We start from the raw sequence: 16,041 nt of genomic DNA on the forward strand, positions 1-16,041 counted from the left end.
AGCAAGGAGGCCAGTTGCTGGCTTTTCCAGTCTCACTTGCAGCTAGAGCAAGGCACGTGACCTGGCAGCATGTCTTGCATGTTATAAGCTTGTGCCTGAGGGAATGGGCTGCAGAGAAACACTTCTGAAGCCTTGGCATCAGGCAGGCCCACTTTGGGAGGCAGCATTGGGTGTGCCTCCAGGGCCGCTACAGCGTCCAGTATCGGGGTGTGGGCAGCACCCACTTCTGTCTATCACCTTCATGAGCCTAGTCCTGCAGCCTGCTCTTGGCAGTTCCTGTTTGCTTGGCCTCTGAGCCCAGTTCTCCGGTTTCTTAAAGCTGCCCAATATCTGGCTCATTCATTCCTTTGAGCTTACAGTAGCCAGAGTCAGGTTCTGAAGCTCTCAGACAAGAACTCTGAGATCTGATTATCCAGCCAAGATGAGGACTCACAGATGGGCCACTAAGCGTCACCAGCTCACACGTATATGGCTTTAACCTAGTGAGCTGAGCTGAGTGAGAGGGTGAGGCACTGGGCCAGGTCTACAGACTGGGGACAAAAAAAATTGTCGTGAGGATGTGTATTAAGGCAACCTAGGGAATGAGGAGACAACTGAGCAAACAACTGATGAACCGAGATGACGGCCAGCCTTGGTTCTGAGGGACGTCCCTGTAAGGCCGGTTACTGTTTTAAAGATGGCAGGTGCTCAAGTACCTTGGGGTGCTATGGGAATGTTCCAGTGGAGAGAAAGCGATGGAGACGACGGAAGGAAAGTTCCTGAAGAAGTGAGAAGGAACTGGGATCTATAGCGAGGAGTTTGGGTTGGCCTGTGACAAGGAGGCGACTACAGAGGTGTAGCTGGGAGCATAGTTTGGGTGGAAAGGGGAGACTGTTCCCATCAGATAGCTTTCACTTAATTTTAATTTACTGGCCAGTTTATCAATCCCATCATAATTTTTAAGGGACAGTGTCGGCCGGGCATGGTGGCTCACACCTGTAATCTTACTACTTTTGGAGGCTGAGGTGGGTGGATCACTTGAGGTCAGGAGTTCAAGACCAGCCTGGCCAACATAGCAAAACTCTCTACTAAAAGTACTAAAATTAGCTGAGTGTGGTGGTGCACACCTATATCCCACCTACTCAGGAGGCTGAGGCACGATAATTGCTTGAGTCTGGGAGACAGAGGCTAGAGTGAGCTGAGATAGCAGCACTGCACTGCACCCTCAGCGACATAGCAAGACCCTGTCTCAAAAAAGAGAGAGAGAGAGAGGGAGGGAGAGAACGGGGAAGGAGGGAAGGAGGGAGGGAGGGAGGGAGGGAGGGAGAGAGAGAGAGAGACAGACACAGGGCCTTGCTGTCACCCAAGCTGGAGTGCAGTGGCACCATCATGGTTCATTGCAGCTTTGACTTCTTGACTTTCTGGGCCCAAGTGATCCTCCTGCCTCAGCCTCCCAAGTAGCTAAGACCACAGACACTCGCCACCATGCCCAGCTAATTTTTATGTAGAGATGGGGACTCACCATATTGCTCAGGCTAAAACACTTTTTAGTAGCCTATTAATCTCCCCCATTTCACAGTAAAATATCATCACGTGCAGGTGTGTTGTTACAGAAGAATGCTTAAACCCAGCTGTTTCCTGCAGAGTGTCTCAAGATAACTACCTTTTGCATGAGGACAACTCTGTTCCCAACCGGAGCCTCCATTCTCCAGAGCATTCGCTTCACATTCTAGCTGAAGGTTGGTCCTACAGACAGCATCCTCCCACCCGTACCCACTGTTCCCTCTCTACATTATTCTCAGATGGAACTAGGACTTCTTACCTGTTTACCATGTCATGGATGAGACACTTCAGAGGCAAAGGACCCAGACTGGACAAAAACTGGCTCAACGGTCTTTTTTAAGGGCATAAACCTGTTCTCCACTCCCTCCTACCCTTTTCATGTACTTCACAAGGCACTTCCAGGTTTCCACCAGACAGCCATCATCAACAGCCAGCTTCCAGAGAGACCTCGTGCACAGAGCTTTCTGTGAACATGAAGAATGTTCGTTGATACCTTTTTGAAACAGCACCAAGATGGGACAATTAAAAAAAAAAAAAGCAAGATCTCTGTTCAGTGAGTTGACGCTTAGATTCCTAAAATAAAATAGGCTGGGCATGGTGGCTGACGCTTGTAATCCCAGCACTTTGGCAGGCTGAGGCGGGCGGATCATGAGGTCAGGAGATCGAGACCACCCTGGCCAACATGGTGAAACCCTGTCTCTACTAAAAATACAAAAATTAGCTTGGCGTGGTGGCATGTACTACTTGGGAGGCTGAGGCAGGAGAATCGCTTGAACCAGGGAGGAGGAGGTTGCAGTGAGTTGAGTTCATGCCACTGCACTCCAGCCTGGTGACAGAGCGAGACTCTGTCTCAAAAAAAAAAAAAAGGGAAACCTTTTGAGACTTACTGCAGGGAAGGGTTCCCTCCATCTGAAGAGTTAAATTATATAAATTCTGGCAATTGTGGTCCTAATCAAGTTTCCTCTATAGCACAAAGCAGCCCATTTAGAGCTAGTCGTATGTCACTGGCATTCTTAGGGGGCCAGCAAAGCCACCCGCCATGCATGCATTTATTCTGGGAACTCTGCTGCATGCTTTGCTGTCTGCCACTGTTTCCACACGGTTCTTCTGAGGTGTCCCAGGGTTCTGTAGTACCCCTCAGGTTGCCCCAAAACCACCACCTGGGAGCACACTTGCTCCACTTGGCATGGGTTAAAGAGAGAAATGAAAACGAGCAGGTGAACCCAGACAACACCAGGAGATTGGGATAGGTTTTTCTCTAACGGTGACAACCACTCACGTACCATTCAGTCTTCAGTTGCCAATTCAAGACTTGAATCTGGGATGTGGTCCCTGCAAAAGTCTGGATTGTCAGTGAAAGCTACAGGCACGCTTGGGTCTTTCCCAGGGAATCACCACAGAAGCCTCTATGCCCCCAGCCATCGGCTTTGTCCTAGTGTGGGAGAAGCAGGATTAGAGGGAAATGACCCCGTGACTTTGTCTGGGACTCATCTGCACAGTGAAACCTTAGAGTAAACCCATCCCTTCGACTCCCGGAATCCACAGCCTCTTCCACAGAATGTGGATCGCAATATCCATTCACTAATTATATTATTTAACAGCCACCTATTAATTAAGGTGGCATAAATGAAGACATGCACAGAGCAAATGTTGATAAATGTTTGCCACATGTTGGTTTGCCCTATGCAGACAACCATGGCCAAAGTTGCCCTATCCTGTTAGGTTCTGCAAATTACTCCGGGCTAATTCGGGAACTCAAACTCCCGGTCAACCAATCTGCTGATGAGAGAATATTCATTTGCTTTGACTTTTTCCAACAGCCAGCCTGAAATAAAAGAATGAAAAGGAAACACACTAAAAAGCACTCTCCCTGGACAGAACCACCTTTCAGAACAGCAAGCGGCTGCTGTGACCGCCCCGTTACTGCGTTCCGCCCCATGCTCCCTATCTCACACAGCAATCCTGGATGGAGGCACTCAAGGTACTTCCTTCTGGCGAAAATACAGAGCTCTGTCTTCAGTCATTCAGTCAACGTGGGCCCAAGAGTTCCAGAGCGAGAGAAAGAAAGCACACGCACCACGTTCTCTAATATCAAAATAGAGCAATTTATTCAAGACACTGAATATGATCTGTTGATTCTCTCTTGAAACAAATGAGCTACAACACACAACGTGATTTTTTTTCTTCAAAGAGCGTGAGGGTGAGTACAGGTGGCAGGGACAATGAAACGGGGGTCAGTGTCATCTGAACAGAATCTGAAAAATGCCAATAGAGAACACGCCTGGCTGTACGTCTGACACAGACAATAAAAACTGCACAAGCCAGAATGCAAAACTTCAGTGAGTGGCGGAAGGAACATTTCTGCATTTGACAAGAAACATAAGCTTTTTTTTAAAATGGCGGAACAAAAGGTTAAGAGAAAAGCAACAAGAACAAAGCAGACCCTTACATTTGACAAAGTGCACTTCACTTGGCTCCATGATCTATTTCTTAGAAAGACTAAAGAAAAGTCAAGTCCTACGGTGTTGCAAGGGGTCAGAGGGTTTCACCCTGTAACGTCCGGCCCTTTTGGTCCCCCTTGGGGCGGCATCCCTTTCCCAGGTGTGTGCTGGACCTGACTCTCGGTCACTTTGAACCCAAGCAAAGACTCCTGGAAGGTCTGTCGTGCTATGTCTGCTTTCAAGGTCAAGTTTGGTCACTAAGACTTAGGCATTCCTCACCACATTTTAAGAGCTGTAAACAACACTGAACAATAACATTCTACAAGCCATTTCTTGATTACAGGGATGACTTTACCAATACTCCAACAGCAGAGAGGGTGAGTAGTGGCGTATAAACACTGGAGGCTCCAGAAACGCTGTCCATGGCGTTGTCCTGCTGACAACGGGGATGGATGTGAAGGGCGCTAGCTGCATCTCATGCGTGGTTCTGCTTGTGGCCGCAGGCTGGGGAAGCCAGGGATGGAGCCTGGGGTCCAAGGCCTCCCAGCCCAGGCTTCTACCTAACAATTCCGATGTGGTTCACATTCATCAAGATTAAAGCCATCCCTCGGGAGAGACCCTGGCTACCGACATTCATATGAAGATTGTCTAGTGAATCGCTTGTGACACATCCCACCATCATCCTACAGTCGTTTCTGGTTTGTCAAAGCACAAGCCATGTTCCGACGACAGGCTGGCCTTTGACAGTAGATGCTCTGTAGAGATGAGTGCCTATTTGGGTGGGGTAAAGATGGTGTCATCTGGACCCCAGCAAACTGTACCCTAAACTTAATGGAGTCCTTGGGACAAGAAATCATCACCTCATCCGGGGACACCAGCTATCTTCAAAGATGGGTGCAGCGACTCCACATCATTCTGGTCTTCTTTGCTAAGTGTTTTGGAAACACAGCCCAAATAAGATACTCATCTCGGAACCAGGGCACTTTTTGGTCTTCTGGGGCATGAATAATTCACATACCCAAGCGGAGGCCAATCAATGATCTGAGAATGATCACCGCACCCTGGCTTTTGCAGGTGGTCCTGGCACATTGCAAGTTCCATAGGAAGCCCTGTCCCTTCCCTGACGGCTGGGTTTTGACTCCGCAGATGGACACCACCTTCACAGTAACACCTTCTTGCTGCTGGAACACACACCAGATTGCACCCTACCCACTGCTGGTGACACAGCAGTCCCCATGGGCTGGGCCAACTTCCTTGGCCCTTCTGTCCACAGGAAAACCGATGGGAGAAGAGGCCCTCGTCTTTTCGGCCTTTTCCCCCTTGCTAATTAAAAAAATAAGTCAGTGTCACGTTACGATAGCAAGCAGATGAAGGTCACCAGATTCACTGAAATGAAGCTCTTCTAGGAACACAAACCCTTGTTTAATTTTTTAAAAACAGCAAAAAGATTATTTAGAAAAGATCTTTCTCCTAGTCTTCTGTGAGAGAAAGAAATTAGAAAGATGGCAGAAATTATTAGCAACGTTCTACCTCTACAATTCATGTTCAGGACTGAAAATCTTCCTTCTGCATTCATTTTTGTCAGCGTTAGACTAAGTGACATGCGAGAGCCCACGTCAGCTCTGCAAGTCTGCTCTTTGAGAAATGACCAGCAGTCGTTACACGGCTGTGGGAAAGATGTAGCCAACAGGCCGAATCCCGCTGAGCTGTCAGTTTCGACAGCTTCTGCAGTACCTTTTGGTTCTGCCAATGCTCCCCCGGGGCCAGAGGGCACGCGGTTCTTCACTGCTTTCCTGTTGGCTGCCAAGGTGCATACACACCGAAAGATGCAAGGTTCTTCTTCCAACTGGCATGGCTGGGCCTCTGTCACTGGCTGCAGAGCAGTCTCACTGCTGACCCCTAAGACTGACCCTTGTCCACCCAGAGTTTTCCTGACCACCTTTCCTGAGGCTGAGGGGAAAGCCAGGGGCTCCCTCAGGCCCCACCTGTGGCTTCTTCAGTTCTTTTTAAAACATGAATCACACAAAGCTCTCTATGTCTGATGGCCATTTTAAGATTTTAAAATTGTTTTAACATAAAAATATTATTTTTTTTCAAAAATACTCCAGGCTCTTTCTCTTATAAGTCATTTTTTTTCTCCTGTAAAAAGTCCCCCTGCCCTGCCTTCTTACATAAAGCACTTATTATGTGCCAAAGTGCCCTTGAGTCCTAAGATCTGAAGCAAGTATGAGAAAGGTACAGAGGGAGGGAGGGAGAGAGCACGCCAGCGAGACAGCGAGCGCAAGGGGAGGGCGGGGTGGGAGAGGGCGGAGGGAGAAAGCTGTCTACACGAGACTGCATCTTCCTGTCCACTCGGCTGCGTCTCTTGAGGGTGCACTGAAAAAGCAGAGCTCACCAGATAAAAGGGAGAGGCAGAGGGAGGGGGCAGGGAGCGACAGAGGGAAGAGACAACAAGCCCAAGACAGCTTCCATCTCAGACAGAAGGACCCCAGAAGACAGAATTCCAGCCGATAGAAAAACCACTCAATCAACAAAGAATATTCTAGAAAATAGAAAGTGTTGGGATTACAAAGTTGCGTATTTCATCAGTACAAACTGGTCTTTGAACATCCTTTGCGAGAGCAACTGTAGTGTCCAAATTGTTAGGGAAAACAAAAAAAAATCCCAAGGAGGAGGGTTTTTTTCCCTTCCCTGTTTGGTTTATCACAGCATTTTGCTTTTTTTTGGCACAGCTTTTTAAATTTCTTTCCATTCAGCCATCACAGAGCCTGTTCCGGGCGGAAACCAATCTGCACGCCTCGAGCTGGTGACTTCCTGCTTCACGGGCTGAATGTCCTCAGTGGAAACCATTCTATCCCCGTTTGATATGATTTGCTTGCCTTTTAAAAACTTCTTGATAAAGATTACGAAAACATATAAACTCCTGCAGCCAGAGACGAGTTGGTTTCAGAGAACACTTTAACGCAAGTCAAGTTCATACAGTTTTGGAGCTGATAGAATTGTGTGTGAACAGAGCTGCAACCCTACACATTCATGGCTGGTCATTAGAATTCTTTGCTTTTTTCGAGAGTATTTTGTGGTTACTTCCGCAGATCCAAAACACATACCTGGAAGGAAAGACAAAGGACCTGTCATCCTGAGGGGAACACAAAGACGCCTTCAGAGCACGCCCAAGCCAGCCCTCCACCGATGTTTACCAGTCAAGTTTACTGAAACATTGTCATGAAGGGGCAGAGAAGTTTTCATAACAGACTGGCATCTGGACATCAGACCAAGCAAACCCAAGGAAACAGCACAGAGCAGAAAGGCCAGGTTAAGGGCAATGCTAGGAATTAACGGAGTGGCAGAGACCATTGGCGGGGGTCCCAGAACGGACACCTGCAACCGTGGGGCAGATGACAACACAAGCCCAAGAACATGGCCTCTGACAACATTTGGGGACCACACCGACACTTGGCCGGTCAGCCAGAATGCTCTTTGCCCCAGAGGTCAGGGCAACCTCAAGTCCAGGGGAAAATAAGAAATCCAGATGCCCCGTGGGAGGAGAAGAGGGCCCAGGAGACCTGCAGGATGGCCACCAGAGGCCCGGGCTTCTTGGGTGACAACTGTGGCCGCCCTGTGCACAGTAGGAGGTTTAGTGGCATCCCTAAGCTCCACCCACAAGACGCCAGTGGCATCCCCATCATATACCACATAATGACGTTTCCAGCAACAACGTACCACACAGACAGCAGTGGTCCCGAAAGATTGTAACTGCATTTCTGCTGAACTTTTTCTGTTTGGACAGGTCTAGATGCACAGATGCTTATCACTGTGTTTTAGTTGCCTACAGTACTCAGCACGGTCACCTGCTGTCCAGGTAGAGCAATAGGCTCTACCATACAGTCTAGGTGTGTAACAGGTATTATTATCTAGGCTTGTGTCAATCACTCTACGATGTTCAGACAAAAATAAAAGCGCCTAATGATGCATTTCCCAAAACGTTCCCATCACTAAGCGACGCATGACTGTAGTGACAACCTACAATGCCTCCAGAGTTTGTCTAATGTCCTCAGAGGTGCAGAATCACCCTGGCTGAGAACCATCCATTTGACTGAGAAAATGTTGACTAGAAGGACATTCTGGAAGGGACAAGGAGAAGGCCATTCCCAGATGTGGTACCAGCTGAGATGGGATCCAGCCCAGAAGCTTCCTTTGGCACTGGGTAGGCCCTTCAGGACATGAACGCTGTATATGCCCTGCAAGCTCACTTAAGCATCAGCTGCCCGACTTCACTCTCCCCCCACACCCCACTCCCCAGCAAACCAGAGGTGCTGCTTACAGAGCCGTCGGACGCGCTGGCGCCCACTTTGTCTCCTCGGGCATTCCAGCACACCTCGAAGATGCCACCAGTGCCTCGGTAGCTGTAGACAAGATTTCCATTCTGCAAAGCAAAGCAGCCATCACTTACAACGCAAGGGGCACCTGCAGACGCAGGTGTGGAATACGCGCCCCTCCTGCCCTGATGTTTGATTATGAACATTTCTGAGCATAGTGACATTTGAGGGTTTTCAGGAAGCACTCTGGGGGCTATGGAGATGTGTCTCTAGGACTTCCCACCACAGGGAGTGAACCTGATTACTATGTCCACGGAATCCACCACCACGTTTGCGCGGATTCTTAGGCTGTGCCCAGCTGAGGACTGATGGAGGCGGGAGACCGTGGCAGTCATCTCCTAAGACTCAGACTCATCTGGTAGGTAAGTGGCTCATGGAGTCTCTATCAGCACGTCTGGGACTTTCTACAGACCTGCGGGTCTCCCTGACTCTTCCTACCCGTCTCGTCTCCTTCCCAGAGGTCAGACTGGCCTTATGGTCTGAGTTTTCCCTTCCCTCTACCTCCCTCCCTGTTTCCATCACAGCTGTTCCTCCAACAAATCTCTCGCCCATCTAATCCTGTTTTGGTGTCTGTTCCTTGGAGGACCTGAATGAATACAACATAATGAATATCCCCACCCCAGTAGCAATGAAATTGACTGTAATTCATGATTAAATGTATTAACATCAATGAAGTTAAAATGTACATATTTTTGACGTTTGAAAGAACAAATGCATAATATACATGTAATGCAAAACACTACAGACCATTGGCTTCTGGTTTAAAACAGCATTAACCTGACAAATCTAAGAGGCGGGGGAAGCAGAGGGCTTTGAAAGAGTTGAATAAGGCCAGGCGAGGTGGCTCACCCTGTAATTCCAGCACATTGGGAAGCTGAGGAGGGAGGACTGCTTGAGCCCGAGAGTTCGAGACCAGCCTGGGCAACATAGTGAAACTTCACCTCTACAAAAATTAATTTAAAAAAATGAAAAAAGAGAGTTGAATAAGCCTTCACTCATGATTCACTGATGGTGACAGGCAGGAGAAATCTGAAGACTGAGACACCAGGAGGGCTGTCCCAAATCCTCTGCTCGACTGGGCTCCTTAAAGGGCAGTGTTCTATGAATGGAGAGAGATGCATGCCAGCAGTATTATAGATAAGTATTTTTATACTTACAGAAAGATTAAGTGTAATCTTTAAGATTTCTCTTAATAAAAATCCTAAGGATTTCTTAACTGGGCACAGTGGCTCATGCCTGTAACCCCAGCACTTTGGGAGGTTGAGGCGGGTGGATCACCTGAGGTCAGGAGTTCGATACCAGCCTGGCCAAAATGGTGAAACCCCATTTCTACTAAAAATACAAAAATTAGCCAGGTGTGGTGGTGGGCACCTGTAATCCCAGCTACTCTAGAGGCTGATGCAGGAGAGAATCGCTTGATCTCGGCAGGTAGAGATTTCAGTGAGCTGAGATGGCGCCACTGCACTCCAGCCTAGGCAATGAGAGTGAAACTCTGATCAAAAAAAAAAAAAAAAAAAATCTTAAGGATTTCTTCGATTTATAAAAAAGGGTTGAAACAATTCAGTGAGTTCTTGACAACAGGCTGTACCTAACTGGTCATGTCCATGTCATTTTTTGATGATCGATGTCTTTTTTAGAAATCCACCCATTACTATTTCTAGCAAGCATTTCATCAACAGGGACTCTTGCACACTAGTCCTGAGGTGTGTACACCCCAGAGGGTTATCTAGGGCTGTGGGGCTGGGCTTGGCATCAGGTTGGCTCTATGTGGGGTCCACATTTCCTTCCCTGCCCTGAGAGGATGTGGTTCACGTGAGGTTCCTGGGAAGCCTGTGATCTCTGTGGACCCCTTGCCAGTGAACAGGGCTCATCGCCCGTGGGCCCACAAGGGGACATGAACTTCAGGATGCAAATCCCCCTGAATGTCAGCCAAGCCAAAAGGAACCAAGAAGGCAGTGCAGATGAAAGGGGGCGGGGGAAGGCCGTGTAATCCCTCCGTCCTGAGGTTAAAGGGACCCCTTCGTCATTTTCAACAGTTCCTAGCGTATCAGCACTTCTCTCTTCCCTTAGAACGGAATCCAGTGCTGACGGCCCTATGCAATCCTTTATGCTCTGCAGCGCTACTTCCCATCCACTTCTACTCTTTACAGGTGGAATTCTCCTATCCTCAGGTGTGGCCCCAGACACCCACAGCAGCCACCTTTATTTAAATCCTATGTCCTTTCAGTCCCTGCTAAAAGGACAACCCAATATTGACATATCTTCTGTCCTCAAACAGAAACTACTTTCATTTGAAAAATTAAGGCTGGGCGCAGTGGCTCACACCTGTAATGCCAGCACTTTGGGAGGCCAAGGTGGGCAGATCACCTGAGGTCAGGCGTTCAAGACCAGCCTGGCCAACATGGTGAAAACCTGTTTCTATTAAAAAAACAAAAATTAGCTGGGCATGATGGTGGGTGCCTGTAATCCCAGCTACTCGGGAGGCTGAGGCAGGAGAACTGCTCAAACCCGGGAGGTGGAGACTGCAGTGAGCTGAGATCGTGCCACTGCACTCCAGCCTGGGCAACAGAGTGAGACACTGTTTCAAAAACAAAACAAAAACAGCAAAGAAAAATGGAAGTGGCATGACAGCGGTAAACACGTTCCTTCCCACTCCCTGGTCTGCTCCGTGGCGAGCTGCAGGAGCTGCTGTGCGCAGAGGATGTGGAGCTGCCTCGACCCCATTAGCTGGTCTCCCAAACCCACCCTCCAACCTCAGTATCTGGAGAGCAGCATTTCAGTGATAACCGCTATGAAGAGGAAGAGGCAGGTGGAAGGTTTCGTGCCATGGACTCAGAAAAGTGAAGACAGTGGCTCCTTCAAGGAAGAACACGTGCCAAGGTGAGGGCTTGGGAATCGAATGGCCAGGAGCCCTGAGGAGGGTAGACACAACACCCTTCCTCAGGAAGGGGAGCTGCCAGAGGTGTCTGGTGGGGGAAGAACCCACAGCCCATGTGGGGTGCACGGCGGACAGCATCCACTGGGTCAGCCCGGGAAGCCTGGGTGTGCTCACCTCCCCCCGGGGCACTGCTCTGAGGCAGGGGCACTGGAATCGTGGCTGTTTCTAAAAGGATTCGGTGTAGGGGTCAGGAGCTTACCTGAGTATTCCAGATATGGACACACTTGTCAAAGGATCCGCTGGCCAAGTACTTCCCATCAGGGCTGAAAGCTACGCTGTAGACAGGCTCCTGATGCTTCGTGAGCGTGTGGATGCAGACGCCTCGCTCCACGTCCCACAGTCTCACCGTAGAATCAAACGAAGCACTAGCAGTGGGAGAGAAAGCCAAATCACAAACACACGGCGCTTTCTAACAGTTCTCCATAACGTAGATCAGATCTCTAGGAGCTGTCTTTCCCAGCCTTTATGTTTCAAAAGACAATCAACTGAGGAATTTTGTCTTCTAAAATGTAACTCACAAATATTAAAAACAGAGCCATGGTCATTAAACAAAGAGAAAAAAGTTGTAACGTTATTATTAGGGAGATAATTGGATATCTACACTTGTTTCTGCACTTTTGTTTCTGAGATGGGGTCTTACTGTGTTGCCCAGGCTGGAGTGCAGTGGCATGATCCTAACTCACTGCAGCCTCGAACTCCCGGGCTCAAGCGGTCCTCCCGCCTCAGCCTCAGCTGAGAAGCTGCAACCATAGGTCCATGCCCAGCTAATCTTTTTGTTTTTTATTTTTTGTGGAGATGGGGTCTCACTATGTTGCCCAGGCTGGTCTTGAACCTCTGAGCTCAAGAGATCCTCCCGCCTCCCCCAAACTGTTGGGATTACAGGTATAAGCCACAGCACCCGTCCCTGTTTCTGAGTTTTCTATAGATATAAATGGTAAACGTTTTTGTAGAATATTTACCAAGTTTCCTAAAATGTCTCTACAATTTAAAACACGACATCTATTATTATCAACTAAATTAATGCAGATAGCCATATTTGGAAAAACAGCAAAATCAGTGAATAAACATTTAAAAAACTTTTTAGGCCAGGTACAATAAACCATGCCTCTAATCTTAGTGCTTTGGGAGGCTGAAGTGGGAAGATCACTTGAAGCCAGGAGTTCAAGACCAGCCTGGCTAACATAGGGAGACCCTGTCTCTAAAAGGAAAAAAAAAATTAATCAAACAAGAATTAAAATACAATTATACCCACATACCCCTTATTGAAAGCTGCAAATTTTAGTAATTTTCAAATTTAAAACAATAATATCTATCACAAAGCTATTGTCTGGCTTGCTTTCTTTCAACAGGGATGGAGTTTCCCTCTGGTTGCCCAGGCTGGAGTGCAATGGCGCAATGTTGACTCAATGCAGCCTCCGCCTCCTGGGTTCAAGCGATTCTCCTGCCTTAGCCTCCTGAATAGCTGGGATTACAGGCAACCACCATCGCTGCCTAATTTTTATATTTTTAGTAGACATGGGATTTTGCCACGTTGGCCAGGCTGGTCTCGAACTCCCAACCTCAGGTGATCTGTTTGCCTTGGTCTCCCAAAGTGCTGGGATTACAGGCGTGAGCCACTGCGCCCAGTTGGGATGCCCCTTTTATACTTGCTGACTAAAAGGATAATTTATGCTCCTAATAGTACCATGTGACGCAAAGGCACCTTCTGAGTCATCACAAAACGACTGTAGTGTGTAGTACTATCTCAGTGGATTTTATGAAAATTACTTGAAATATGAGAATTAGGGCCTATGTGTTCTTTGATTTTTTGGCTCCATCTCGCAGTGGATGCAGGAATTCCATTCAGTCCTTTCTAAGACATGACCTTAATTCGAGCACCGTCAACAAGAGTCCGTGCTGCCTGGCTTGCTGTCCCTAACTGCGGCTCTGCAGTCATGCTGGGTTTTTTTTTCCTTCTCTCTCTCTTTTTTAAAGAGACATGGTGTTGCTCTGTTGCCCAGGCTGGAGTGCAGTGGTGTGATCATCGCTCGCTGCAGCCTCAATCTCCTGAACTCAAGCAATCCTCCAGCCTCAGCCTCCTGAGTCGCTGGGACTACAGGCACGCGCCATCACGCCTTAGCACACTTTAGCAAAACTTCCTGTTTTCTTTGTGTAGCACAGAGCTGCACTGGCTGTGCTGCCCGCCCTTACCTTGCCAACATGATTTTGGAGTTTGGGTTGCTGGTGGCGGGCCCGCTGGGGCTCCACTTGATGGTGTAGATCTCTTTGCTGTGAGCTTGAAGATCGTGGACACACACCTCCTGCTTCATGCTCCAGATCTAGAGGACACACCAGCCACAACATGAGCAAAAGCCATTCCTGCATCCGGGAACGATGTGGCATCATTCTTCCCGGGCACACACATGAGGCTGCTGGCCCACGGTGGGTGCGGGGTGCAAAGTGGTGAGAAAGGCTGTGGGGAGGCTGGGATTCTCAGCGAGACTCTGACTGAGACATCGGAATTCACGGGATGATAGAGGAAGGGAGCGGGGTCAGTAATAAATAATCTTCACAGAAGAGTGACAGTGAGAACGGCGTCAAGCGCCCGGGGTTGTCTGGAATTAAACAGCCCACCCCTTGCAATGTTGACTCTACCTTTAATGTCATGTCATCTGAGCAGGACGCCAACAAAATTCCAGAAGGATCCCATTTGATGGCGTTGACCTCATTCTGAAAGAGAAGAGACACGCTGAAAAAGACGTCAGGGCCCGAGTAGATGAGGTCGCCTTCCAGCAGGGGGCAGCAGCGTGCCACCGTCACTGCAGAAGGTCTTCGGCTTAGGCCTGGCACCAAAGAGCACAGCACAAGCAGCCATCTAGTTTCCTCTTTTTCTCACTTTGCCTTTTTCATATATATAAAACCACAGCCATACACCACACATCACCAGCCACCCTCACCCATATTTCGTTAAGAAAAAAACATTCCCTGCTAGGAAGGAAGGTAAGTGAAGAATTCACATACTATAAAACGCAGCAAATAAAACCAGTTACTTTTAAAACTGGACTTTGAAAATCATTTTCCTATGTGATTTATTTTGCTTTCTGAGACAGGGTCTCGCTTTGTCTCCCAGGCTAGAGTGCAATGACGGGAACACAGGTCCTTGCAACACGAACCTCTTGAGCTCAAGCAACCCTCCTGCCTCAGCCTCCCAAGCAGCTGGGACCACAGGCAGGCACCACCATGCCCAACTATTTTTTGTTTGTTTGTACTTTTATAGAGACGGGGTTGCCCAAGCTGGCCTTGAACTCTTGGGCTCAAGCGATCCTCCCACCTTGACCTCCCAAAGTAGTGGGATTACAGGCGTGAGCCACCATGCCAGGCCTCTTACGCACTTTGGATGCAACAGCTCCTCCCCGTGTCTGCATTCATTACAAGGCATTTCTCTCCTACAGGTGAGTGGAGGCAGGCGGAGGGGTAAACATGAGAAGTGAAGCCTCAGCTATTGTGGAGTTATTCGGGGTAAGGGCTGATCCAGGTGGAAGATGGGCGACCAAAATGCACATACAGGCAGACACACGTGCAAGGAAAGTGTGAGGCAAGTGCTGAGCGGCACACACACACACACACACACACACACACACACACACACACACAGCACAGGCAAAATCCTGGTTGGGGGCTCATGATCGGCACAGCCAGGCAGTGAAAAGCACAGGGGGAGTGCTCTAACCCGGAGGCTCAGGGCACCTGGGGACCCCAACGCTAAACCCTGGAGGATAAAGGTGAGTCAATGTGCCCAGGGCACAAGGGAGAAGGGGACACGCCTGGGACAGGCATGCGTAAAAGCAGCACCTGCGGCAAAGGCTCAGCTAGGGAACAGCCTGCCCAGGAGAAATGAGGGGACAAGACATGCCAGCTCAGGGCTCCCTCGGGGGTGACTATAGGGCCCCATATGTCCAGTATAGTCCCGCTACGTGACATCTGCTGTCCTGGCCTAACGGTTAACTAATTTCACACTCATAATGAATTTTCTAAATTTCACACTCCTAAGGGCTCCAAGTTAGATGATAAATTGTATGGTCACGCTGGTTTCTAAGGACACGGAGTTTTGAAGGGTGTGAACTGGACAGTGACAAGGCCACATCTGTGTTCCATGAGGCACAGGCGGCCCGGGAAAGGGAGGAGGAAGCAGCTTGGCAGCCAAGGAGTAGGCTGCTGCAAGAGCCTGGGAGGGTGGAGGGGGCCGGCCAGAGAGGGGGCTGGGGGTGTGAGTGCACGCTCACGAGCACTCGCAGGTGTCTATGAACGCGCATGTGTGTGCAAGGCCAGCGAGGGTGCTCTGACTGCAACTGTTCAGAGGAAAACCCACGGGTCCAGGAATGTGGAGCTGGTCACTGCACACCGTCCCTGGCCAAACCCATGCAAAGGAACAAATAACTTCCTGGGAGTGGACCCCTTGTTCTGCAATGCAAGGCCCAGTTCCTGGGCCGTCTCCAGAGCCGGCTCATGGGTCTCCACTTAACCCCCTGAGCTGGAGCTTTGTTTAGGGCCACTGGCTGCATTAAGACCCACTTAAAGGGCCAAGGCCTGTACTGGTGGCAAGGTCCTGGGCAGAACACCTGGGAACCACAGATAGTGTGTGCAGCTCTATTAAAAACCTGCGGATAGTCCAGGGTTAGAGGAGAAATAGGTTTAGATGAGAAGAAGAGAGTCAGTGTGGATCCAAACAGATGTTACCAGGATGATAGGTGCCTGTGCTCTAAAA

General features: G+C 49.0%; 1 protein-coding gene across 6 annotated transcripts in view; it reads right to left on the reverse strand.

Moving 5' to 3' along the window:
* Positions 1-3,633: 3,633 nt before the first annotated feature.
* TBL1X (transducin beta like 1 X-linked) overlaps positions 3,634-16,041 on the reverse strand; it is a 247,265-nt gene continuing 234,857 nt past the window's right edge. For all 6 annotated transcript variants that reach the window (XM_012433976.2, XM_012433979.2, XM_012433981.3 and 3 more), the window contains 5 exons: positions 13,932-14,006; positions 13,488-13,615; positions 11,497-11,662; positions 8,305-8,406; positions 3,634-7,090 (listed from right to left, as the gene is read on the reverse strand). In XM_012433976.2, coding sequence (XP_012289399.1) covers positions 7,064-7,090; positions 8,305-8,406; positions 11,497-11,662; positions 13,488-13,615; positions 13,932-14,006 — 498 coding nt within the window. In that variant the 3' untranslated portion in view covers positions 3,634-7,063. The remainder of the gene's footprint in view (positions 7,091-8,304; positions 8,407-11,496; positions 11,663-13,487; positions 13,616-13,931; positions 14,007-16,041) is intronic.

This window comes from Aotus nancymaae, unplaced genomic scaffold, assembly GCF_030222135.1.
Source record: "Aotus nancymaae isolate 86718 unplaced genomic scaffold, 86718_ANA_hifiasm-v0.15.2.pri h1tg000058l, whole genome shotgun sequence".
NCBI lineage: Eukaryota > Metazoa > Chordata > Mammalia > Primates > Aotidae > Aotus > Aotus nancymaae.